Source organism: Asterias rubens, chromosome 11 (genome assembly GCF_902459465.1).
Source record: "Asterias rubens chromosome 11, eAstRub1.3, whole genome shotgun sequence".
Classification (NCBI taxonomy): domain Eukaryota; kingdom Metazoa; phylum Echinodermata; class Asteroidea; order Forcipulatida; family Asteriidae; genus Asterias; species Asterias rubens.
In genome coordinates, this window is record NC_047072.1 from 17,665,419 (window position 1) to 17,693,414 (window position 27,996).

General features: G+C 39.9%; 1 protein-coding gene across 2 annotated transcripts; it reads left to right on the plus strand.

Annotated features, from left to right (window-relative positions):
- The first annotated feature begins 1 nt into the window (after nucleotide 1).
- LOC117296893 (intraflagellar transport protein 88 homolog) lies at nucleotides 2-27,996 on the plus strand. Of its 2 annotated transcripts, XM_033779998.1 has the most exons (24): nucleotides 2-92; nucleotides 1,706-1,824; nucleotides 2,112-2,174; nucleotides 2,466-2,522; nucleotides 4,730-4,792; nucleotides 5,378-5,514; nucleotides 5,984-6,179; nucleotides 6,977-7,194; nucleotides 8,371-8,602; nucleotides 8,958-9,028; nucleotides 9,144-9,230; nucleotides 9,949-10,048; nucleotides 13,554-13,710; nucleotides 16,103-16,219; nucleotides 17,445-17,553; nucleotides 18,134-18,284; nucleotides 18,921-19,089; nucleotides 19,889-19,954; nucleotides 20,805-20,911; nucleotides 21,634-21,700; nucleotides 22,404-22,436; nucleotides 23,359-23,424; nucleotides 25,796-25,915; nucleotides 27,652-27,996. In XM_033779998.1, the coding sequence occupies exons 2-24, from the start codon at nucleotides 1,741-1,743 to the stop codon at nucleotides 27,774-27,776; spliced, it is 2,595 nt and encodes an 864-aa protein (XP_033635889.1). In that variant the 5' UTR covers nucleotides 2-92; nucleotides 1,706-1,740; the 3' UTR covers nucleotides 27,777-27,996. The 2 variants fall into 2 exon arrangements, with proteins under 2 accessions (XP_033635889.1, XP_033635890.1); XM_033779999.1 differs by lacking the exon at nucleotides 23,359-23,424.

The following is a 27,996-nucleotide window of genomic DNA, read 5'->3' on the forward strand; positions in this document are numbered from 1 at the left end:
CTGATGAGTGCTGACACTCCAAAATTCGAGTACAAAACACCGAAATAGTTTATCTTACCAGTATTTTTTTAATACGTCTGTGTCAAGTTGGGGTGAGTATTAGTTGTAATATTTAAATATGCTTGTTATTTGGTATGTCCTTGCTTGTAAAGACTGTTAAATCGACCTTGGTAACAGAGACCAGCGTCCCGTTTCTAGGGCCACACACTTGACTTGAGGTGGTTGGTTGGAGCGCACGCACGGCCGGCAGACGGTGCCAGAGCCGCCGCCGAACGGTCGACCCAGTCCCGGTGGTTGTGGGGAAGTTGGGCGAGTCTGCCCGGCTATTGGGCAGACTTCGTACGTTTATCATTTTCAAAAAGAAGAAGTACATAAGACAAGTACACAAAAGAACATAATATTTTTTTCCTATATTTTTAGATTAAAGTTCACATTCTCAATTCACTGGACTGTCACTGGCATGAACCATGCACCTGAAGAGTGAAGTAGGCCGCCCTAGTATTCAAACTTTAATTAAAAAAATTAAAGAACCAAGATTTAAATTTGATTTTGTTTGCCCCACCACAGCAGTTCAATTCAACTCCTCCCTTTATATAATAAACAAATGAGGTGTCAATGTTATTTTAGATAAAAACTAGTGTTAGGGCCTACTTGCTGTGTTGTTTTAAAATGTTATTGTTTAGGCTTAGGGACTGTCCAAATTTTACAACATTTTTTCTAGTCTGCCTGAAATAAATAAATAAATAAAATGGTTTTGCACTTCTTTGATTAGACTCGGTAACTCGGGCAGGGGTGCTGCACTCCTATAAGTATTAGAACTTTGTTGACACCTTCAGTGGTTAGTTAGTGGTTCTCCTGCAACTTATTTATCATGTGAGGAGTTTGTTGCAATATTTGACAGATACAGATAGTAGTATGACCAAAGATGTTTTTTTTAAAGGAGTACAGCGCCCTCTCTGCATGCTCTGCTCTTTGATCTGCTTCTGCTGTCAAAAGCTCATTGGATTCTAACTATTCAAAATGCAGACTTAGAATTTCATTTTTGAAAGGAAGGGCAAGGCCATTTTCATTTTGCAAAGGGCACCTCAGTTGGCAATTCTTAAAGACACTGGACACTATTGGTAATTGTCAAAGACCAGTGTTGACAGTTGGTGTATCTCAACATTATGCAAAAAATAACAAATCTGTGCAAATTTGAGCTCAATCAGTCATTGAAGTTGCGAGATAATAATGAAAAAAAGAAAAAACCTTCAAGTCTTTCAGATGCTTGATTTCAAGACCTCAAATTCTAAACTTGAGGTCTCGAAATCAAATTCGTGGAAAATTACTTCTTTCTCGAAAAGTATGTCTTTTCAGAGGGAGCCGTTTCTCACAATGTTTTATACAATCAACCTCTCCCCATTACTCATTACCAAGTAAGGTTTTATGCTAATAATTATTTTGAGTAATTACCAATAGTGTCCACTGCCTTTAAATTAAAGCCAATGTGAAACTTTTTAAGGGGTATCAAGGCAACAGAGACCATTGCCTCGGTGAAACTCCAGGATACTGGGGATACTGTTCCCAACGAGCTCATCTCAAACATATTCTAAGGGCGAAAATTTATATCATTTCATCCTCAGATCCGGATTAGACCAAAATCTTAGTCAGCAATGACTCATATCCCTGATTATTATTTTTTTTTTCACCCATCCCATTATTGCAGTTTGACGTTGAATTAAATCAAGACAAGTCAAGATTATGGAACAGGTTCATCTCGCTGGAGACGAGGACGATGAATTGTACTCCGGGTACAACGACTACAATCCACTCTTCGATACTGAGGTAAGTCGAAGAATAAAAAACTACCCATTTATAAATAGGCCTAAATAATACCCCAAGCTCAAACAGGGTGTCCAAACTTAAAACAGGGTTTCCAAAAGACACCCGGACACCCCTTTGTAACACTAACAATGAGAAGTAATTACAAAGGCTTTCACAACACAGATGACATGTTGCTTTTTTTTAAAAACCTCTCTGTTTTGTCCACAAGTTTGCTATGTTGTTTATTTGTATGATATTTGTGAAATGAAGTATACTAATTCATCAGATTTTCTTGTTTGAATTGACAGAATCTTCAGCAAGATGAAGGATTTCAGAATGCGGTCAAGACGAGCCATGGACGTCGACCTCCTGTGAGTGTTTGATTAACTCCCTTTTGGTTTTCTCTGCTCGAGTTTTCTTCAAAGAGGGGCTACAGGGTCAAATAGGTCACAGGTTCAAGTCCTGCTCTAGTCAACTTTCTTTGTTCAATACAACCCCAAATAAGTCTCTAACCTTGCGCAAAAATGTGATAAAATTTAATTGACTCTTTTCGACCGAAACATGAAACATACATCGTTTAATCCAACCATTGTATTGGTGAATTTGTTTACTTTTGTTTTGGGTTAAATTAAATGAATTGTTTACTTTTTTTGTATTTGTAGATGACAGCCACAAGGCAGTTTGGCATACAACGTGGACAAATGGGTACAGCTGCCGGGGTAAGCTCTTTACTCTGATGCATAATTATTGTTTCATGAAAAGATTATCTTATTGACCCCTTGCACGCCTGCACACGCGGCGCCTGTCGTACGCTCACCATTTTGGTTGGCAGTTATGTTTACGTGTAAACGCCCCGTCGTCTAAAAAAGCGCACTTCACTGAATAACTCACAGTGCATTGCCCACCAGTATGGTGCATCCAAGATTATTCTATACACCAATTCAGGCGCGCAGTGTTGAGCAGCGTGCGCCATTGCTGAGGTGTACATGGGCTTAGTTTTGTGCACTAAGACATGATGAAATCATGTTTCTTTTCACTCTTTATGGACATGAAATGTTTTCCTCAACGACTATCACATTTTCCTTAACAGGACATCATGATATACTAATGAAAATCACTGACTACAAAATTTGCAACTAAATAAAAAGCGATTCACCTTGAAAACGGTGCTTGTCTTATGTGAATTGGGGGGAAAGACTCAGAAACTGCACAAAATAGTCACTAAAACGAAGATTTTGTCATAATTTCAGTATTTTCCTTTGTACTTAATTTAAAAAATAAATGCAAGAATGTAGTAAATGGTAGTGCAGCCATGTCAGAGAATCGCAAAAATTTTCGAGAAAGACATTACATTTCCATAAAAAGAGAAAAGAAACATGATTTCCTTATGTCTCTGTGCACAAAATTAGGCACATGTTACCTCAGCAATGGCCACGCCCGGTGCGCGCCTGAATTGGTCTATATGACGTCAGGTGAATTGGGTCAATAGAATGTTTTCCTACTTTGGAAGTCTGAGGTAGTGATCATAATAATTTAAATTTGAAAATTAAAGGTAATTCATAAAGACAGTTCCGCTATTCCTATTGGTGGAGAGCGCGTCACGTGGGTGTGTATAAACCTTTGTTTAAGACCGGTAAAAGGTGTTAATTCATGGGCGTGACACGCGACCTTGCACCTGTTCTTTTAAGACAGTTTCTTCATTCCTATTGGTCAAAAGCAACGGCTTAAACAGTTGTGCCACATCACGCGATACGCGCGACGCGCACAGCAATCCCTTATAAGGGGTTGTTTACCCGAGGGCGGTGGAGGGCTTTACCATTTCATAGCTGGAGGGGTGTTGTGTTGAAAGAAATCATTTAACAACTATAATTATTGCATTTATTTAACTTTTTGACCAAAAAGTGATGATGTTTTTGATCGAAAAGGTATTTATGAATGGGAATCAAAGTGTGTTGAATCGGTTTTCAACTAGTGGTTTAAACCTGCCGAGGCCGGATTCTTTATAATTTACCTCAACTTCGTCTCGCTAAAATTATCAAGAACCAGGCCTCGTTGGGATTAAACCACTAGTTGAAAACCTCTTCACCACACATTGATTCACTTATTTATACCTTTTGGTTTTTGGAGCCATCCGATTGAACCTGGAGCGAGTGTGTCCACCCAGAAAACAATAATCCCAAATAAACTATTTGAAAAGTGTTACTATAGTAATGCCGCTCAGATTCTAATTTTGGAGCATAAAAACTTTTATATTTTTACATAAGCACCCTACTTCAAAGTGGAATGTTTCTCAAAATGCTTAAAATATAATGTCCTATCAGAAGCTGCTGTAGTCTTCTTACCTTAAGTTAATTATAAATACTATTAAAGGAACACGTTGCCTTGGATCGGACGAGTTGGTTTATAAAAAGTGCTTGTAACTGTTTGATATAAAATGCATATGGTTAGAAAGATGTTTTAAAAGGAGAATACAATGATCTACACAAGTATGCCTCGAAATTGCGTGGTTTTCCTTTTACCTCGTCGTCTAACACGGTCGGCCATTTATGGGAGTCAAATTTTTGACTCCCATAAATGGCCCACCGTGATAGTTCGCAAAGTAAAAGGAAAACCACGCAGATTGGAGGCAAACTTGTGTAGATCATTATATTCTACTTTTGAATTATCTATCTAACCATATGCATTTCATAACAAACGGTTTCAAACGCTTTTCAACGACCAACTCGTCCGATCCAAGGCAACGTGTTTCCTTTAATTTTAAGAGTGATAACCAAACATTCCCTTTTAGGGAACAGAAATAATTGTATGCTCAATAATGTTGATTTGTTTTTACAACTCCAAAAGCCAAGTGAAACTAAAAGCTGTGGGTAAAGAAAGATTCCTTGCCTTTATTTTGATTGCAATTTTCTCTTTTTTTTTAAATTAGGCTCGTCTGAAAACTGGTCTAGTGTCGTCAATGGGTCGACCAGTAACCGGCATGGCTGCAGCGGTAAGTCAAATTTTGACATTCTCCCTCGCTTGTCGTTGTCTCAGTCGACACTCTCGACTCAAGCTCTGGTGTTGTCAGTTGCTGTTGTTGTCCTTGTTGGTCTTGTTCTTGTTTTTTTGTTGGGGGAGGGGAGTTTACATTTTCACATTTTTTTTATGCTGTATTATGTTAATGCATTTTTTAATGTCAACTGTATCGCCTGATATTTTTTCTAATAAATAAAGAAATAAAGAAATAAACAATTTTCACAAATTTGCAAATAACTTACAGAAGGTAATGGTGAAAGACTTCTCATGAAAAAATAGTCCATGAAATGCTTTACTTTTTGAGAGAACATTGAAACAATTATCAATTCTCGACAACGAGAATTACGGATTTATAGTAAACATGACACGGCGAAACGTGCCGAAACAAGGGTGGGTTTTCCCTTTATTTTCTCCCGACTCCGATGACCGATTGAGCCTAAATTTTCACATGTTTGTTATTTTATAATTAACATGTGATACACGAAGTGTGGGCCTTAGACAATACTGTTTACCGAAAGTGTCCAGTGGCTTTAAGTCAACTATTTTTTATTGATGATAGGATGGTAGTGTTGCCAGACCCATGACAGCAGTCAAAGCCGCTGGTTACTCCTCGACTGGACGAGGTCAATCATTTGACCCCATGAATCAGGCCTCCAAAGGCCCCGCACCACCGCTAGAATCTAGAAGTGAAGACACGTAAGTTGAAGAAAATAATTTTTCTCGATTTTACAAAGCACTTTCGAAGTTTCATTTTAAAGGCACTAGACACTATTGGTAAATACTCAAAATAATTCTTAGCATAACAACTTACTTGGTTACGAGCAATTGAGAGCTGTTGATAGTTTAAAACATTGTGAGGAACGGCTCCCTCTGAAGGAACATAGATTTTGAGAAAGAGGTAATTTGTCACTCAATGTTTAAAGACTTCAGACCTGAAGCTCTTTATCAGGCATCTGATAGCACACAAATTGGTGCATCAAGGGTGTTTTTTTTTTTCATTATTCTTTCGCAACTTCGATGACCAATTCAGCCAAAATTTTCACAGGTTTGTTATTTTATGCATACATTGAGATACACCATGTGAGAATACTGGTCTTTGACGATTACCAAAGGTGTCCGGTGCCCTTAAGATTACAGTTTATACAAATTGATTTGTTTCTTACAGACCTGAGGAGAAGATCAAGAGCCTTGAGAAGCAGGTGAATGGTTTGATCGAGGCTAGCTGCTTGGCCCATAGCAGAGGAGAGCTAAGCTTGGCCCTGGAGAAGGCTAAAGAAGCAGGGAGGAAGGAAAGAGTCTTGGTCAGGCAGAGAGAGCAAGTGTCTAATGGGGATCAGGTTAATCTGGATCTAACCTACTCGGTAAGTTTAGGGATTGGACAAGGAGAGGTTTGAGGTAATGCCATGTGAATATATCTTTTGAGTAGAGTAGTGATGATTCTGGGAAAAAACGGTGGTTAATGACTCAACGTTTCGATCTGATTCATGTTATGGTTTATTTCATTGGTGTGTTGTGGCTTGGCGGTCATGCGCACCTAACTCAAGATCTTGTGTTTCCGATCAGCAAAGTGTGAACTCGAGTCTCGGTCTTGTGAAGAGGGTTTCCCAGGGTTTTTCTGGCAGTTGCTGCTAATAAGGGAATCAATGTGTGGTGAAGAGGTTTTCAACTAGTGGTTTAATCCCAACGAGGCCTGGTTCTTGATAATTTTATCGAGACGAAGTCGAGGTAAATTATCAAGAACCGGGCCTCGGCGGGTTTAAACCACTAGTTGAAAACCGATTCAACACACTCTGATTCCATTCATCGAAAAGTAAATTAAATGCAAAAATTATAATTGTTAAATGATTTCTTTCAACACAACACCCCTCCAGCTATGAAATGGTAAAGCCCTCAGCCGCCCTCGAGTAAACAAATCCTTACAAGGGAATGCTGTGCGCGTCGCACGTATCACGTGATGTGGCACAACTGTTTCAGCCGTTGCTCTCGACCAATAGGAATGAAGAAACACGTGCAAGGTCGCGGGTCATGCCCATGAATTAACACTTTTTGCCAGTCATAAACAAAGGTTTATACACACCCACATGACGTGCTCGCCAACAATAGGAATAGCGAAACTCTCTGAGGTATTTATGAATGTAATATAACCTTCCCCTTGCAGGTGCTCTTCAACTTGGCCAATCAGTACGAGGCCAACGAGATGTTTCAAGAGGCCCTTAACGCCTACCAGGTCATCGTCAAGAACAAGATGTTCTCTCACGCCGGCCGACTCCGCGTCAACGTCGGCAATATCTACTTCAAGCAGAGGAACTTCCCTAAGGCTGTCAAGTATTATAGGATGGCGCTGGATCAAGTCCCCACCACTCACAAAGAGATGAGGTTAGGAAATAATCTAAAACCCTTTTCACACCCTTTTCAATGGACCTCGTCACAGCAGGCAACAATTGTATAGTGGTTAAGAGCATCGGATTCAAGCTCTGGAATTCGATCAGCAGAGTGTGGGTTCGAATCCTGGTCGTGACACTTGCTACATAAAGTTGGGGAGGTAGTGCTTTCTACCTGCCAGGCTTCTGATTGATGATACCCAAGCCTACATCCGTATGGACTGTAAAGCCTTAGGAGTAGGTGGCAACGGCCTCTGGAAAAAAATAATTGTAGCCAACACCTTGAAGTGGCCTTCAGGCCTTGTGTGTCTGGCGAGTTGCATAAAAAAATAAAAATAAAAAAAATCAGAAAAGATTACTTTCAAATGTTGGCTTTAAGTCTGTTAGAATACTAACAATTAAAAACAAATCAGAAAAGGTTACTTTCAAATGTTGGCTTTAAGTCTGGTAGAATACTAAAAATTAAAAACAAATCAGAAAAGGTTACTTTCAAATGTTGGCTTTAAGTCTGGTAGAATACTAAAAATAAAAAATAAAATCAGAAAAGGTTACTTTCAAATGTTGGCTTTAAGTCTGGTAGAATACTAAAAATTAAAAACAAATCAGAAAAGGTTACTTTCAAATGTTGGCTTTAAGTCTGTTAGAATACTAACAATTAAAAAAAAATCAGAAAAGGTTACTTTCAAATGTTGGCTTTAAGTCTGGTAGAATACTAAAAATAAAAAAAAAATCAGAAAAGGTTACTTTCAAATGTTGGCTTTAAGTCTGGTAGAATACAACTCTGTTGAATAGTACCAATACATGAAAAAAGTTCTCTTAAAGCTTGTTGAAATAAAAACAATATGTAGTTAAATTGTGTAGAAAGTTCTTTCCCATTAAGGTTCTGGTCTTGCTAAATAGAATCCAGCACAGTTAACATTTAAGTTTCAACCCTTGTGGAATGTTATCCCAAATTGGAGCCCTGACACTGGAAAAAAAACATAATAAGAGATGTTAGATTTGCATCGGGATAAAGAATATTAATTTTGTTTTTTTACCCATACACCGATGTGTGTTAGCACTGTATACTTTTACTCAGTACTTTCCTGAGTCCTGTGAAAAAATATCACAGGCATGTTACTCGGGTGGGACATCTTGCTGTACTTATTAAATATTTTTGTTTTTGCATTAGAAACAAGATCATGAAGAACATCGGCATTGTGTTTGTGAAGATGGGACAGTACAGCGATGCGATCACCTCCTTCGAGCACATCATGTCGGAGAAGCCTGACTACGAGACAGCCTTCAACCTTGAGCTGTGTTACTACGCTACAGGAGACAGGGACAAGATGAAGAAGACGTTCCAACAGCTGCTCTCTGTTGACTTGAATCTTGACGAAGAGGATAAATATCTACCGCATCCTGTAAGTATTGATCAGTCTGCCACCATCTTGGTTTGTTCCCTGTACCCAACAGCAGTAATGGGTGCTTATATTCATTTATAAAAAAAGAACCAGAATAAATGCCCTTTTAACCTTGTGTGTAATCCCTGGTTACAGGTTAAACAGCTTCTGACTGGCACTGCCTAACAGAGATATGTTGACCAAATAGGAAAACCACCAATAGAGGGGTAGAATAGCTCAGTGTGTATAGCTGTTCTTTAGTGGTCATTAAGTTCAATGTTCTTTGTTAAACCAAAAACAACTTTAATGTCTTTTGTAGCGGTTTCTATTATGTTGCAAATAATAATTCTTATTTTGTGTGTGTGTGTTTTTTTAGGATGACAAGCATGCCAATCTGGTTCTTGAGGTCATCAAGAAAGATCCACTTAGGGTCAGAGAAAAAGAAATGTAAGTTGGTGTTTCAATTTTTGTTTCAATTAACTTGTTATAATTTTTCTTTTTACTTAGAGCCTTTTATATGTGTGTTAAATAAGCAACAATTATTATTTGTTTGATGTAACAGGAAAGAAGGAATGGAGCGCTTTGTGATGGCCGCTGCTAAACTCATCGCTCCGTCCATCGAGCAAAGCTTCTCCGCTGGCTATGACTGGTAAGTTGACTCACTAGAGACAGACAGCCAGCGGGACTCTACACCTCAAACCGGTAGATTTTACACAACATTTGGGTACATGCGCCACCAAGGCCAGAGCACCCAGGGGGACCCCCGATCTCAGTGATCACTGCTGGGTGTGTCCTCTCTAGTTCTATTACCAAATGACCCCAACTGGAATTGACCATTCGACCTTTAAACGTATTAGCGTGTCATGGCCTAGTAGTCAAGCACACTGGGCTCAAGCTCTGTTTTTTTATCGACTACACTTGTGTCTGTCACACACAATTGTCAAGACCAGGACTCGAACCCACACTCTGCTAAAAAACCACACCAGAGTTTGAGTCCAGGGGGTTTGAGTTACTGGTATTGACACGTGTGTCTGTAGGCAAGTCACTTAAACATTATTTCTTTTTCCTTTGAATGAGACATTAAGTTGTTGGCCCCCTGTGTTGTGTGATGCGTGCAAAAGAACCCAACTACATTTACCGCATGGTGTATCTGGCAGTTGCTGCTGATTGCCGAAACCAACCAAGGTCATTACCACACAGTGAAGACCAGCTCCTCACACTGGTATTGCCTAAATATTTAATCTAATCAGTGAACACAGCAGGGGTCTGTTGCAATAAAGTTGTACACTGTTCTCTTTCGGAAGAACGGTTGCTGTTATATTTATAATTCAGTCATATAATGATGCGTTTTTTCCTTTCCACCACAGGTGTGTAGACTGTGTGAAGCAATCCGCCTACACTGATCTGGCCAATGACCTGGAGATCAACAAAGCCATCATGTATCTGAAGCAGAAGGAGTTTGCACAGGTACTAAAGAACTCGTTATAAACTCTTTTCCTCCCACAAAACTGAAATTTGCCAGTATTGTCTTCTGGCCTTTGGGTTCTTTGCTAGTACAGTGATTCTGAGAGTCATTGGCCTTGTAACCAGAATGAAAAAATTGAATATCTGTGACATCTTTAAAGGGTCTGCCTTCGTTTTCACAAAACTCTTCCTAACTTAAGACTAATCTTAGGACTTAGGACGAGTCCCAACCCTGCACTGTAGCATGCAGACCTTAAGATTGATCCCAAGTTAGGAAGAGTTACTCGTCCTACCTCGAGATAAGACGAGTCCTAACTCTTTGTGAAACCGACCCATGGGTACTTTTTGTAGGACACAAAACACAATGTCCACAGATTTACATTAAACTCACACAATTTGAAAATAATGATGGTAGAAAGCTTCCCTTAAAATATTACTTTCTGAGGTGCCGTTGTTTTTGAGAAATGAGTAAAAACAAGTCACAAAAGTAATTTTCGTCTCTAAAGACGAAAATTATTTCAGCATGTAAACTGTTTTTTCGTGACAGCACCTCAGCTAGTAATATTTTAAGGTAAGCTTTCTACTATTAAGTTGTTGCTCAAACCCAAAACCCCCGTCCTTCCATCCACCTACAATGACCAGGACTTAGCAAATGAGTTCCAGAAATTCTTTGTCACCAAGATTTCAGACATCCGCTCATCATTTTCATCAGTCCCTTACAACGTGCCGCAGACATTGCCACATCTTCAACCAGAGTGTAGACTATCTGTGTTTGAGCCTGCCACTGTTGCTGAGATTCAAAGGGTTATTATGAAATCTCCTTCAAAATCCTGTGAGCTGGATCCAGTATCAACATCCATGATAAAGCAAAACATCGATATTTTTGTACCCTACATCACTAAGCTTGTAAACGAATCTCTCAGTTCCGGTTGTTTCCCCGATAGCCTCAAAGTTTCCTATATCAGGCCGCTCATCAAGAAACCAAACCTGGACAAGGTGATATTCAAAAACTACAGACCGGTTGCAAACTTAAAATATCTTGGAAAAGTCATCGAACGAGTAGTGTCATCACGTATTTCTGATCACATTCATACTTTCAACCTGTCCGACGTGTTCCAGTCAGCATACAAGCCTTTCCATGGGACCGAGGCTGCACTAGTCCGTGTGAGCAACGATATTCTCTCTTCTATGGACAATGGTAACCTTACAGCACTAGTCCTGCTAGACTTGAGTGCTGCTTTTGACACTGTTGATCATAACATCCTTCTCTCTCGGCTCCAGAGTCACCTTGGCATAGACGACACAGCCCTAGCATGGTGCAAATCGTATCTCCACAATAGAACTCAGCATGTATGTATTGGCACTGCGATATCCGACCCTGTTGTTTTGAACTACTCTGTGCCACAGGGGTCGGTACTCGGCCCGCAGTGGTTTACGCTGTACACTTTACGGATTCGTGACATCATCCTCAAATTTAATCTGAATTACCATGTGTACGCAGACGACACTCAGCTATACATCACGTTTAAATCTTCTCAAGAAAACGCCAATGCATGTATTGCAAGACTTGAGAAATGCATCCAAGAGATTCGACGTTGGACACAACAAAACTTCCTGAAGTTAAATGATGATAAGACAGAGTTCCTTTTATTTGGGTCACGTCAACAGTTAACTAAGGTTTCAGTATCTCTCAACGAATCATCTTCAAGCTGATGCTCATTGTCCACAAAGCTCTAAATGGTAAGGCTCCCCACTATATTTCTGAACTGCTTCAAGTTTACACTCCATCAAGGAATCTTCGATCAAGTTCCATGCTTCTCCTCATTGAACCCAAGTCTCGACACTCATGGGGTAACAGGTCTTTTTCTTCAGCCGCGCCACGCATCTGGAACTCTCTACCACTTAATCTTCGATCTTGTCTTTGTACCGCAAAATTCAAGTCTCTTCTCAAAACTTATCTTATGTCACAGGTTTTCAATGACTAATTTTGTTGTGTCTGTTTTCTTTGTGTTGTGTTTTGTTTTTGTTTTGTTTTTGGTTTTACTGCGCCTTGAACACCCAGCAGGGCGGATATGTGCGCATTACAAGTCTTATTATTATTATTATTATGTTATCTTCAAACGGTGTAAGTTTAATGTAAATCTGTGGACATTGTGTTTTGTGTTACAAAAAGTACCCAAATCCTTTAAAGGCACTGGATACTATTGGTAATTGTTAAAGACCAGACCTCTCACTTGGTGTATCTCAACATATGCATAAAATAACAAACTTGTGAAAAGTTGAGCTCGATTGGTCAACGAAGTTTGCGAGATAACTACGAAAGAAAAAACACCCTTGTCACACAAAGTTGTGTGCTTTCAGATGCTTGATTTCAAGACCTCAAATTCTAAATCTGAGGTCTCGAAATCAAATTCGTGGAAAATTACTTCTTTCTCGAAAACTACATCACTTCAGAGGGAGCCGTATCTCACAATGTTTTAAACTATCAACCTCTCCCCATTACTTGTAATACCAAGTGAGGTTTTATGCTGGTAATTATTTGGGTAATTACCAATAGTGTCCACTGCCTTTAAAGCTCTTGATAAACAATTCCTTTAGACTTGGCACACTACAGTACTGACTCAAATATAAACCTAGGTCGAAGTTGTTTTTCTTCATTGCATCTGAAGAAGTGTTTATTGCTATGAAAGCTTATGCCATAGAGCTGTATATATTGACTAGAGCGCTAACACCCCGTTATACACGCACTAAGGTTTTGAAGCCGTGTGGGCGCATCCATGTTTATGTACAAACCATTACAATAGCTTGAAATTTTGTACGGCAATTGTACGGCTATTTGCATGATCGTGCGTCTGTTCTTTGTTATGTGCCATCGAAGCAAAAAATGCAGTAAATGTGAACGCACAATCTGCTGATAAGCGCACAAACTGCGAGCGTCATGTGCGTCATGATTAAAAGGCGTGTTTACCTTTTTTTTAGTACGGCAACCAAGTCGAAGTTACTGTTTTCGTAGCGCGGACGTACGCGAGTGGACAGTTGCGTACGTATACGCACACGCAGAATGTAAAATAATCGCGGCAATGTGTGTTCTCTTAAAATTCCGAATTCACGCAACACATCAAACATGTCTGCGCCCAGGGTGGCTTCAAAACGCAGAGCACGTTAGCGCTCTAGTCGATATATATAGCTCTATGGCTTATGCAGATATTTCTTACTGGGACCCCATTTGGAATCCCAACAGAGGCACTATGTGGATGTGGTTTTCAGTCCCTACCTGACTGCGTGGGTTTACCCTGGAATTATTATCTGGGGTTTTTCCTCACACATCTAAAACTGAAACTTCCTTCCTTGTCTTCTCTCCACTTGGTTCTTGACTAGTACAAAGATTAAGTTTTCTGAGAGTTCTTGGCTTCACAACCAGAATTAGTAAATGAAATAGGTGTGACGTCCGGACTTCAATATCCATTCTTTCATGTCATATTTGGTTATTGTTTCATTACTTCTTTAGGCTGTTGAAGTCCTAAAGGCTTTTGAGAAGAAGGATTCCAAGTGTGCCTCGGTCGCCGCCACCAATCTCTCCTTCATTTACTTCTTACAAGCCGAGTACCAACTGGCTGAGAAATACGCTGAGGTAGCGATGGCTGCCGATAGATACAACACTGCTGGTAAGTCAGTAGAGGAAACAGTAAAGGGTCACACATAGGCTGAGGTAGCGATGGCTGCCGATAGATACAACACTGCTGGTAAGTCAGTAGAGGAAACAGTAAAGGGTCACACATAGGCTGAGGTAGCGATGGCTGCCGATAGATACAACACTGCTGGTAAGTCAGTAGAGGAAACAGTAAAGGGTCACACATAGGCTGAGGTAGCGATGGCTGCCGATAGATACAACACTGCTGGTAAGTCAGTAGAGGAAACAGTAAAGGGTCACACATACGCTGAGGTAGCGATGGCTGCCGATAGATACAACACTGCTGGTAAGTCAGTAGAGGAAACAGTAAAGGGTCACACATAGGCTGAGGTAGCGATGGCTGCCGATAGATACAACACTGCTGGTAAGTCAGTAGAGGAAACAGTAAAGGGTCACACATAGGCTGAGGTAGCGATGGCTGCCGATAGATACAACACTGCTGGTAAGTCAGTAGAGGAAACAGTAAAGGGTCACACATAGGCTGAGGTAGCGATGGCTGCCGATAGATACAACACTGCTGGTAAGTCAGTAGAGGAAACAGTAAAGGGTCACACATAGGCTGAGGTAGCGATGGCTGCCGATAGATACAACACTGCTGGTAAGTCAGTAGAGGAAACAGTAAAGGGTCACACATACGCTGAGGTAGCGATGGCTGCCGATAGATACAACACTGCTGGTAAGTCAGTAGAGGAAACAGTAAAGGGTCACACATAGGCTGAGGTAGCGATGGCTGCCGATAGATACAACACTGCTGGTAAGTCAGTAGAGGAAACAGTAAAGGGTCACACATACGCTGAGGTAGTGATGGCTGCCGATAGATACAACACTGCTGGTAAGTCAGTAGAGGAAACAGTAAAGGGTCACACATAGGCTGAGGTAGCGATGGCTGCCGATAGATACAACACTGCTGGTAAGTCAGTAGAGGAAACAGTAAAGGGTCACACATAGGCTGAGGTAGCGATGGCTGCCGATAGATACAACACTGCTGGTAAGTCAGTAGAGGAAACAGTAAAGGGTCACACATACGCTGAGGTAGTGATGGCTGCCGATAGATACAACACTGCTGGTAAGTCAGTAGAGGAAACAGTAAAGGGTCACACCAACTAGTTTCTAAAACGTCCGTACTCGTCCTGAAAAAATTGAAATTGGGTTTGGTCTGGCTAGAACATATAGCTTTAGTCGGAAATTGTCTATAGTGTGACCCTAGTTGTTATGGGTTCATTAGATTGAGACTCTAAGAAAAGAGGCAATGACTACTTGACTTGTTCAGTCATAGTAATGCTTTGTATACATGAGCTGCTTTATACACTCAATAGAGGGCGTCAATAAGATGAGTGGTTTGCAATCAACACTAGTCACTTAAATTCTGGTATTGAGTCGGGCCTGTCCGGTAACAGGATGAACGCGCTACAAACAAACCCAGTCTGTGTGCACATCAAAATGACGCCCAAGCGCACCATGTCTAGCACGTCCCTAGTACGATCCAAGTACGACAGCTCTGTTTGTAAATGTTGCCACTCCATCTAACTGAAGAGATGGTCATCCAAATTTCTTTGGGCAGCCTCATAGTTCTGGAACACCATCCCGATCAAACCCGGCCGAGCCTGTCTATGAAGATCGAAAACAGATTGTAAACAATTGCTACTGCATCCAACTCCGTTTTGCACACAGTTTAAGCCCGTTCGGGTATATTTTTAAGAACATATTGAGAATGAGTTCGGTGTGATGGGGGCTTTAATATATAAACCATAATTCATAAATACCTCAAGACAGTTTCGCTTTTCCTTTTGGTGGAGAGCGCGTCGCTTGGGTGTGTATAAACCTTTGTTTATGACCAGTAAAAAGTGTTGAAACATGGGCGTGACATGCGAGCTTGCACCTGTTCTCATAAGACAGTTTCTTCATTCCTATTGGTCGAGAGCAACGGCTGAAACAGTTGTGCCACATCACGCGGTACGCGCGACGCGCACAGCTTTCCCTTGTAAGGAGTTGTTTACCCGAGGACGGCGGAGGGCTTTTCCATTTCTTAGCTGGAGGGGTGTTGTGTTGAAAGAAATCTTTGAACAGTTATAATTTTTGCATTTGTTTTACTTTTTGACCATAAGTGTTGATGTTTTCGACCGAAAAGGTATTTATGAATGGGAATCAAAGTGTGTTGAATCGGTTTTCAACTAGTGGTTTGAACCCGCCGAGGCCTGGTTCTTGATAATTTTCCTCGACTTCGTCTCGGTAAAATTATCAAGAACCAGGCTTCATTGGGATTAAACCACTAGTTGAAAACCTCTTCACCACACATTGATTCCCTTATTATATAATGCTATCTATTAAACCACAATAACTCAAACTTCTCATTTCTGTTTTTTTAGCGTTGGTGAATAAAGGCAACTGTCTGTTCGTCCAGAATGACTTGGAGAAATCAAGAGAGTTCTACCAAGAGGCTCTTCGTACTGAGGCAACGTGCACCGAAGCATTGTACAATCTAGGTATTTATTCCGAACTACCTCCATATTAAAGGCACATGACACCTTTGGTATAATATTCAAAGACCAGTATCCTCACTTGGTGTATCTCAACATATGCATAAAATAATAATAATAAATAATAATAAGACTTTCGGGTGGCACGGTTGGCTTGTGCGTAAAGCGCTCGCCTCTCACCAAGGTGACCCCGGTTCGATTCCCGGTCGGGGCCATATGTGAGTTGAGTTGTGCGTTGGTTCTCTGCTGTGCGACGAGGGTTTTCCAGACTATCCGGTTTTCCTCCCTCAGGAAAAAATCAAACACTTTCGATCTTGGCTGTGCTCCGTGGTCATAATGGGTTGATGTGGCTGGCAGCTGAATGCGCCCTTGCATGCCTGCTTCTCGAACACGTTGTAGCCGCGTCCTTCGCAATTCAGCTCTTAGCTGCGAGTAAGGACGATTAGCCCCCCAAATTATTATTATTATTATTATTAATGCGCACATATCTACCCTGCTGGGGTGTTCAAGGCGCAGTAAAACCAAAAACAAAACAAAAACAAAACACAACACAAAGAAAAACAGGCACAACAAAATTAGTTATTGAAAACCTGTGAAATAAGATAAGTTTTGAGAAGAGACTTGAATTTTGCGGTACAAAGACAAGATCGAAGATTAAGAGACTTGGTTCATTGAGGAGAAGCATGGAACTTGATCGAAGATTCCTTGATGGAGTGTTAACTTGAAGCAGTTCAGAAATATAGTGGGGAGCCTTGCCATTAAGAGTTTTGTGGACAATGAGCATCAGCTTGAAGATGATTCGTTGTGAGATAGGGAGCCAGTGTAGTTGTTGCAGAATGGGGGTGATAGAACAGGATTTTCTAGACAGTGCCACAATGCGGGCAGCAGTATTTTGGAGCCGTTGAAGTCGTGAAATCTGGTTGTTAGGAAGACTGTAGAGCATTGCATCATATGTGAAAAATTTGACTCAATTAGTCATCTTAGTAGAGAATACTGAAAGAAAAAACACCCTTCTTGCACAATGTTTTATACTATAAAAAGCTCTCCATTGCTCGTTACCAAATAAGTTTTTATGCTAACAAAAATTATTTTGAGTAATTACTAATAGTGTCCAGTGCCTTTAAAACGGTATAGCCCATTTTGTTGGGGTGTTTGTTTGTTTGTTCATTTGTTAGTTTGCTTGTTTGACTAAGCACAATAATTATTATTATTATTATTATTTTGTATTTAGGTTTGGTGAATAAGAAACTTGGTCATCTGGAGGCATCATTGGATTGCTTCTTGAAACTTCACGCCATCCTCAGGAACAACGCTGAAGTCTTATTCCAAATAGCCACAATGTATCCTTGAAAAAGAAAACAACAAAATTAAGATTCAAAATTTATTGATTCTTTTTAACTTTCTTACACCTAGGAGAAGTCACCAAGTCAAGGAAAGTCCCAACTAAAGTCTCTCGTCTAAAGTCTTTCAGGGCAAGTCTTACACTAATTCAGTCAAGTCCATATCATGACCTATATTAAGACCAAAATATTTTTGGATGAAAAATCAAACATTCTCACTCATCTCACATAACCAGTGTAAGTTCTTTTAGTAATTTCAGTTAAGGGAGAACGCTGAATTGAACTCGACATCAGATTCCAAACCTACATGATGAGACTCAATAGTGCCAAGGACCTGATTCCCCAATTCCTTCCCAATATGTAGGTTGCTAATACACAAAGGGTCCGTTCGTTTAGCTTCCCCGAGTCGACCCCGGTGTGTGGCGTTTTTTTTCTTTCCAGGACGAACGTGGGTAATTATCTGCACACGTTTGTCCTGGAAAAAGAAAACACCATACACCAGGGTCGACCCAGGGAAGTTAAACGAACGCACCCAAAATATGTTCAGATATATTTCCTTGACCCCCATCGTTCTTCTCAGCTACGACATGTTAGAGGACACCCCCCAGGCCACAGAATGGTTTACCCAGCTCATCAGCATTGTCCCTACTGATCCAGCGATCCTATCACGGCTTGGTGAACTCTTCGATAACGAGGGAGACAAGTCACAAGCTTACCAGTATCATTATGAGGTCAGTAACCTGTTAAGCAGAGAATACCCACTTAGCAAAAAGTACCCACTTAGCAGGAAATACATGCCAAGAATTTTAGGTCCAAGCAACCCCGCCAGCCATCATGGTGTGCTGATTTTGAAGCAGTGCGATACACAAATATTCATTGTGTACATATTATGGCATGACGAGGCTGAGTGAAAAAGAGCACCAGACTTAAGCCCTGGTGTTTCTGTTCGGCCGAGTGGGTTTTAGTACCGATCTTTGCACTGGGTCCTAAAGGAAGACACTTGACCATTATTACCTCATCCTCTGGATGGGACATAAAGCCGTAGGTCCTGTGTATTGTGTAATGCACATGAAAGCACCCACTTACACTTATTGCTATTAAGAGAAGGGGTTTGCCTGGGTGTTCCTGGCAGTGGCTGCCGATGAGCGTACCGCAACATTCTGTAAACCCTTGTAAGGTGCTACATAAAATGGATGTCATATTTAAAAAACAACCTTAAAAAATAAGTGTTTTGTGACACCTTTAGAAAAAGTTCTTTAGACGGAGGCCCTTAGGCAAATTGTTTTCTTAACTTTTCCTTGTACAGCTTGTTCGTATCATTGTATAAACAAATGTCTTCATTTAATAATTTTTCTTTCTTCTCTCAGTCATTCCGCTACTTTCCGTCGAACATTGAAATCATTGAATGGCTCGGCGCTTACTTCATCGACTCTCAGTTTGTGGAGAAGGCGATTCATTACTTTGAGAGAGCTGCCGTTATACAACCCAACCAGGTTAAATGGCAGCTGATGATTGCTAGCTGCCACAGACGTAGCGGTAAGTAGGGACTTCCTTAAAGACACTGGACACTATTGGTAATTACTCAAAATCCAGTCTTTTACTTAGTGTATCTCAACATATGCCTGTGAAAATTTGAACTCGATTGGTTGTCGAAGTTGTGAGATAACTATGAAAGAAAAATCACTCTTGTCGCACAAAGTTGTGTGCTTTCAGATGCTTGATTTCGGGACCTCAAATTCAAAATCTGAGGTCTCGAAATCAACTTAGTGGAAAATTATTTCTTTCTCGAAAACTATGTCACTTCTGAGAGAGCCGTTTCCCACAATGTTTTATACTATCAACAGCTCTTCATTGCTCATTACTAAGTAAGATTTTATGCTAATAATTGTTTTGAGTAATTCCCAATAGTGTCCAGTGCCTTTAAAGACACATTTGGTAATTGTCAAAGACCAGTATTCTCACTTGGTGTATCACAAAATATGCATTAAATAACAAACCTGTGAAAATTTGGGCTCAATTGATCATCGAAGTTGCAAGAGAATAATGAAAGCAGAAACAACCTTGTTGCACAAATGTATGTGCTTTTTTATGCTTAAAAAGTGATTCAGGCCTGAAGTCTTTGAGGGATAAAGTAAACTCTTCCTGAAAAACTATGTGACTTCAGAAGGAGCCATTTCTCGCAATGGAAATCTTTTCAACAGCTCTCCATTGCACGTTACCAAGTAAGTTTTTATACCAATAGTGTCCAGTTCCTTTAATCACTGTAGCTAGCAAGCTTAAGGAAACCAGAAAAACCAGAGTTAACCTACCAATGTGTTTCTTTTCATTATTTTAGGTAACTATCAGCATGCCTTGGAAACCTACAAACGAATCCATAAGAAGTTCCCGGACAATATTGAATGTAAGTTTTTGAGATACATAATTTACCAAAAATGTACGAAGGGGAAACACAAAATCCGTTATTCTCGATATCAAGAATTGATAATATTGTTTTAATGTTTTCTCAAAAAGTAAAGCATTTCACGGAATAATATTTCAAGGGAAGTCTTTCACCATTACCTTCTGTAAACCCTGTAAGTTATTTGTAAATCTGTGAACTTTTAATTTTTGTTCTGTTCAGAAAGTGTCCAATAGCTTTAAGAAAATCAGTATAACTTGTTATAACACACCTCTTGCTCGTTCTGTATTCTGATTGGCTGAAACACGGTCACGTGAGATGAACTAATATAGGCTAGTGATCGCGCGCACGTGTTTTGCGGGAATAGTATTAGAGCGGGCACTAGTCTTTGCAAATAGTGCCCGCGGTAACAGCGACCTCTCTTGCTTGAACCGTAAACAAACTACAAAATTCCTTTTTCTGTTCTTTATTTGACATTTTAACACCGAGCTTTGTTATAAAACACACATTGACTGGCATAATTCGGTAAGTAGTGTACGTCTGTTCCCCCGAGGGCCTGTGAGCGACCAGAAGAGGGGCCTTTTTCCCTCGGCCTTCGGCCTCGGGAAATAGGTCGCTCTTCTGGTCGCTCAAAGACCCTCGGGGGAATAGACGTACACTAGTTACCTCGTTGCCAGTCAATATGTGTATACTAGTAAATAGCTTGAAAAGTCTATCAGGGCCAATACTATAAGAAATCCACCGTGCTGTACTCAATATCAAAATTCCTAAGTTCAAGGGTCAAATCGTGCATAGAGTTTAAATGAATGAGATTTTACTGTTGTTTTTTTAATCTGATGTTTCTTGCCGCTAGGTTTGAAATTTCTGGTTCGTCTTTGCTCTGATCTTGGGTTGAAGGACGCTCAAGAGTTTGCCACAAAACTCAAGAAGGCAGAGAAGGCCAAGGAGCTACGAGAACAGGTGGGTGTCTGTTTTTGAAAGGGGCGGGGTTTTGGGTTCACTATCATAATTACCACCGTCCCCCTGCCCTTTCATGTTTTACACAGTTTTGCAAAATGCTTCACTGACGAGCACGTTTTCATGCAAAAGAACAGCTTAAGTTCAATCATTTCCCTACTTTGACCCCAGTGAGGGCTCTTTTTGAGCCATTTTTTTAGGGTTTAACTTCACATGCAAGGGGTATCTAATGTCAAAGAGAAACTTCTATACTACAGTATTGCCACAAAAGGGCCCCTTTTTCTTTTCTTTTTTAATTACAAAAGTCTTTAGCGGGAAAATTATTGAATAGTTACAAAGAAAATAAGTTTAAAACAGTGCTAATGTGTTTAAAGGGACACGTTACCTTGGATCGGGCGAGTTGGTCTTTGGCCAACCGTATTTGTTCGCGACGTAAAAGGAAAACCAGGCAATTTCGAGGCATGTTTGTGTGGATCATTATAGTCTACTTTTAAATTATTGTTCATATGTATTTCATAACAAACGGTTTCAAAGGCCAACTCGACAGATCCAAGGCAACGTGTTCCTTTAAAACGCTGCTTTATTCCGTTGGTGTAAGTTGTTAATAGTCCGAGGGTTAATGAAATTTTTTTTTCAATCCGTGGGGTGGTCATTTTATCAATGGTGCAGGTAAAATATGTCGACTGTTTGTTTATTTTAATCCATATTGATCTGTCTCATTGCAGCGTGCTAATAGTGGTACTCGACGTTCTGGCAGCGGTCGGGCTGGAAGTGGTCGTGGAGGTAGCGGAGGTAAGTCATCAGAGCTTAAAGGCACTGGACACCTTTGGTAATTGTCAAAGACATGTCTTCTCACTTGGTGTATCTCAACATATGCATACAAAAATAAACCTGTACAAATTTGGACTGAATTGGTCATTTAAGTTGCAAAAGAGATGATGAAAGAAAAAACACCCTTCTCGCACAACATTGTGTGCTTTCAGATGCATAATGAAAGGCTTCGGACCTGAAGTCTTCTATTATTGGGTGAAAACTACGTTAGTTCAGAGGGAGCCGTTTCTTACAATGTTTTATACTATCAACAGCTCTCCATAAGCCTTTTTGAGGTATGGCGGACATACAATGTTTTACGCGCGCGCCCCAAACGGGGGCAACTCATATGTATATAGAATATAATACCTAGATCGGCAGCACAAACATATGCGCCATAAGCCGCAGGAGTGTTGTAGCATTGTGTCCGCTATATCTGAAAAAGGCTTATTGCTCGTTACCAAGTTAGCTTTTATGCCAACAATCATTTTGAGTAATTACCAACACATTTTAGGTTTTTGGAAACGCTCAGTTTTAATCTTTCATAAATGTAGATAAATGCATACAATAAACGAAATATTTTAATTTCAAACGGTGGTCATGTTTTTTTAGATAATTATAGACTTACACAGTCTATGGTATACATTTATAAATAATGTGTTTTCTTTTTTCGTTTTTATTCTAGGAAATGCTCGAGGCATTCGTAATGGCAGTGCTGGTAAGTTGACATTATTAACAGCTTGATGTGGTTACTATTAAAATAATTCACTTATTTATTTTTCTCACTTGTTTATTTTATCAATGCACTTGATGAATCCGAGCAGTGTTTTGACAAACACTTGTACCAAATTCAACTTTGCACCAATTTTTATTTGAGCGCACTGACAAGAACCTTTTCAAAACACCAAGAATATTTTTTTCAGTTTATACTTTTCAAGAATCTCTCTATTTGTCTATTTTGTTTTGTAAATGAAAATATGCAGTTACTCACTTACCTTTTGTTTTCTTGAATTTTGAAAAAAAGATTTAAGAAGAAACTTGCATCAGTTTATTGGAATTTCTTGTAAAAAAAAGCTGGGGGGATAATGAAAAGTGTGTCAATATTGTTGGAGGAGTGAGTTAAATGTTTTCCAAATAAATTTCAGAAATGTATTGAAAACGAATGATTATTGTGATCAGATGTCCAGGGAAATAACTAATTTATTAGTTTGGAGGGAACTAAAACATTTATTTTAAGGTCTTATGGTGAAACCCGACTATGGCTAGATTTGACGTTGTCAAATTCGAAAACTATTTCCTAAAAGAAGGCAGCACTTACAATGTAAGATAGAGATATTTTTTAGTACCAACTATGAATAAAAGAAACAATTGTTTGTTTTTTATGCTGGAATATGCAAAACATTCAATCCCCTTTGATTCCTATCTTGACCCTTAAATGTCTCTTCAAGATTAAACCATTTTGTATAAATAATAATGCATGCTTTCCAATATTAATAACTATACTACCATTGTATCACCATACTTAAAAAAAACACTTTCCATGCCTTGCTCTTCCATTAACCATCATCACCCCCCCCCTTGTCATGCTGTGCCTGCTGTGATTCTTGCCATTCTCACTCCCTCTGTAATCACGTGTGTAGAGTCAGAGAGAACTGATAGTCCCAATGTGGCTGTTGGAGGGGAGTTTCTGGAGGTAGACGGTGGTGGTGAGTGTGTTAACCGTAACAGCTAACATTTAATGTCTAATCAGTTCTGTAAAGTCGGGATAGACCTCATGTAAAACACATTGTCTTTAAATTTGAATGTTACAACCGATTTTTTTTTTTTTTAAGAATTCCAGATACAGGTTGCCTTGGATCGGACGAGTTGGTCTATGAAATGTGTTTGAAATTTTTTATGAAATGCATATGGTTAGAAAGATGCTATAATGATCCACCTAAATATGCCTCGAAATTGCATGGTTTCTCCTTTTATCTTGCGAACTAGCACCTGAGCACGGTCGGCCATTTTGTGAAGTCAAACATTTGACTCTACAAAATGGCTTGCCGTGTTAGTTCTCGACGTATATAAAGGAAAACCATGCAATTTCGAGGCATTATTGTGGGGATCATTGAAATCTACTTTTTAAAATATCTTTCCAACCATTTGCATTTTGTAACAAACGGTTTTGAAACGCTTTTCATAGACCAACTCGCCCAATCCAAGGCAACGTTTCCCTTTAACTTTGGTTTTACTTTCCAGAGTTCTGTGATACAGGTACGCGAATATGACTTTATTTCAGAGAGAAATATTTCACATAAAAAAAATGTTCTAGCTTGAACTTTAAGCTAAATAGAATTAGTTGTTGCAAAATACTTACGAACCGAATGACTTGCTACCTCTATGGTATGAATGCAAACAAGATTGTCTTAAAATTTCAACTCTAGCAGAGTCTTTTATCTTTTTTTTGTTTTTGTTTTTTCATCCTTGCCAATCATCCTTTATAACACCTTTGACAATAACAATAAAAAACAGAGTTACACATTCATCTTTTAAGGTGTATTCCACAAAACTAACCAACTTACAAAATAATAAAGGGCCAGTCACACTGCAGCGCTAAACAAAAACGATAGCGATCACATTAACAAGGCATGCCCTCGATTGGTGGAATATGCGTGGGCGTATTCTTGCAGCTTGATCGTTATCTGTTCGTTACCGCTGCAGGGTGACTGGCCATTAACGCTTGATATTATTTTTGGAACTATCTAATAACCCCCAAATTGGTTCAGTTTGCTGTGCGTCTTCCCTTCCCAACTTTTCCCCAACTGCCATGACTGCTTTTGAGTTGATTTGCTGTCGGCCAGTGATTATTTGTCCCCTAAGTGATTCTATCCTACTTGATTCAAAAACACTTTTTACCTCTCATGCACCCAACCATTGCAGCAATGAACAGTAATTCAGGTAATTTATTTTATTTTTTTATTATCAGTTGGTTCTGAGGTCGTTGGTTCAAGTCCCACCCCAGTCAATTTGCCTTCGTTTAAACCTAAAATATTTCAAACTGACCCAAAAAGTTTCCCTGAATGCCGGTCGCCCCATGATGAAGTACCTTGCTACATGTAATTCCATGCTCCCTGATCAAACTAAACCATGAAGCTCCCACATCCATCGTGTATACATGTGTGAATGCTGATAAAATTATAAAAAGCAAAAAATAAGCCATTGATACTTCCTTTCGATTGCGATCCGAAGCAAATTTTGATGTCACATGGCTGTTTTTGCTGCTAATTTTTTTTCACAGAAGATGAGCTCATCTTAGTCTTAGGCCAGATCCGAATTGGCGGCTACGGCTACAGGCTATGGCCAGATGGCTGCGTCATGCATTGAAGTATAGGACGCCCTTAACAACACCCCTAGCAACAGTCGTAGCCGCAGCCGTAGCCACCAATTCGGACACGACCTTAGTTTCATTCTCTCACATCTCTTGGTGTTTCTCTTGTCACAACTTTTTAACCATAAGTGGTATCAACATGGGGTTTTAAAAGCATTCAGCAAAGAGTATGCTATCTATTTGGTTTGCTGTGGCATCATTTGTGTTTCTACTTGCTGGGTAAACTATGTTAGGAGACGATGACTAGAGCAAGCTAGTCGAAAAGTTGAGACCGATAATGAACTCACTCCGCGGTAGTGAAGTTAATAACAAGAAGTTCCCGCGATTCACTATAAAGCGAAAGCAGTATTCTCAGCCGGTTTTCTCCTTTCTGCCCTGGTAGTAGTTAAAAAGCAGAGACAGTTCGTTTGGAACTGAGAAATCTCATGAATTCCCCAAAAAATTTACTCTGCGGCAGAAGAACTTAAAGCAAACAAGTTCTCAAAAGAACATAATCTACCCAGCAAACCAAATATATATTGATACCTCACCATGCAATGGCTCGAAACTCATAAAGATTAATGCTCTTTTAAAATAACTAAAAAAAACTTCAAAATGACTGGAGTCAACGAACAACTAATTTTGCTCATGTCACACTGTAATACAAATTCTTGGGATTTTTTAGTCGACTATTTGTCTGATTCGTTCATTGCTTCGTCCTTGTGTAGACTCTGGTCATGGGAGCAGACAGAGCAGTGCAAGATCTGGCAGTGCAAGGCGTAGTGGGAGAGCTAGGGCGTCGCTGCCTGATACTAACGGACCATATGAGGCGGAGGAACAGAGTGTCGGTAAGTTGTGGGTCGCTCAGTTTAATGGGTTCAAACGAAGAAACTTATATAATAGATGTTAAAGGAACACGTTGCCTTGGATCGGTCGAGTTGGTCTTTGAAAAGCGTTTTGTAGCCGTTTAGAAAGATGTTGTAAAAGTAGAATACAATGATCTACACAAATATGCCTCGAAATTGCGTGGTTTTCTTTTAACCTCGTCCACAAAAACGGTCGGCCATTTATGGGAGTCAAAATTTTGGCTCCCATAAATGGCCGACCGTGATAGTTCGCAACGTAAAAGGAAAATCGTGCAATTTTTAGTGACACTTGTGTGGATCATTATATCCTACTTTTCAAACATCTTTCTAACCATATGCATTTTATAACAAACGATTTCAAGCGCTTTTATAGACCAACTCATCCGATCCAAGGCAACGTGTTCCTTTAAATTTTCATCGGGAATAAAGAAAATTATTTTTTGGTTTTTACCCATACACCGATGTGTGTTAGCACTGTATTCTCAGTACTTTCCCGAGTCCTGTGAAAAAATATCACAGGCATATTACTCGCGTTGGATTCAAACCAACGACCCTTGCAATTCTAGAGCAATGTCTTACCAACTAGACTACCGAGATTGCCAGGTAGCTAGAGGCAGTTCGAATCCTATGTAGAAACTTAGTCAAGTCAAGTGTGACCTGTTCCAATAGGGGGAAAGAAACAAAAAAAGTTGGCTTTTTAAAGTGGATTTTTGAGGAGTGAACTATAAAATGTCTTGTGCAAAAACTCATAGCTGAGCGGTTAAGAGCACGGATTCAAGCTCTGGTGTTTGATCAGCAGAGTGTGGGTTCGAATCCCGGTCGTGACACTTGCTACGTAAAATTGGGAAGGTAGTGCTTTCTGCTCTACCGGCCAGGCTTCGGACTGATGATACCCAAGCCTACATCCGTATGGACTGTATAAGGGGTAACCCTGTTTCAGCCCTAGGAGTGGGTGGCAATGGCCTCTGGAAAAAATTATTGTAGCCCACACCTTGAAGTGGCCTTCAGGCCTTGTGTGTCTGGCGACGTGCATACAAAAATATATATATAAAAACAGTGACATTTTACACTGTTCCAATGTAAGGTTGAGACATGTAATTTTTCCCGACTCTTTTGACCACATTGCGTATGGTGCCACATTGCGTACAGCGCCCTCACTGAGGTCAAAGGAAGACCTATCATTGGCTGAAACAATTTCTATTGTGTGACCTCAGTGATGGCGACCAATGCAATAGGTCTATTTATTGGAAAATTAGTGATTCACTTAAAGATGCTATGTCAGATTTTTGGCCCCAAACATTAAAAAGTAGATTTTTTTGAGTGAATGGTATTTCCAAGAGTATCACCCGCTCTAACGCAAAAAACTTTTACTTTTAATGGTCAGGAACCATAACAGAAATGTAAAACATTTCTTATAAAACACATAAGAATTGGTCACGTGATATATTGTTGGGGTCCCGACAAAAACATATTTTGAGCACTTTATTTCACTGCTACTAATAGTTGGCGGACTTTTTCGAGCAATGGCTCAAATGAAAGCTTGTAACTTTCTCGACCCCATTAAAATGCCTATTTAATTCTAAATCAAATTTTTGGGGTCAAATAGGCAAAAAATCTTACATAGCATCTTTAATTTGTCCTTGGAGCCCCTCCTTAAGTAAAAGGAAGACCCATATTTTAGATGTTTTCCTTTTCATCTATTTTCAACGTCTGTCTAGATGCATCTTATGTGGATCCTCTAGGCCCGACCACAGAGCGACCCAAGACTGCCGCTCGTCGTCGTGACCAAGTGGAGGATGAATTCGGCGATGAGGAACTGGGTGACGACCTCCTCCCGGAGTAGTCCTAGTCATTGGACTTCATTCAAAAAAAAGGCCAGAACAACACCCTTTTCGCCTTTACCAACTCACACCTGGTATCTCTATGTGACTCCTTGACAGAGACAAAAATCGACCCTGCACCCCATCCCTCTTCATATTGGTTCAATATATTTAAAAGCACTGGAGACTATTGGTAATTACCCAAAATAATTGTTAGCATAAAAACTTATATGGTAACGAGCA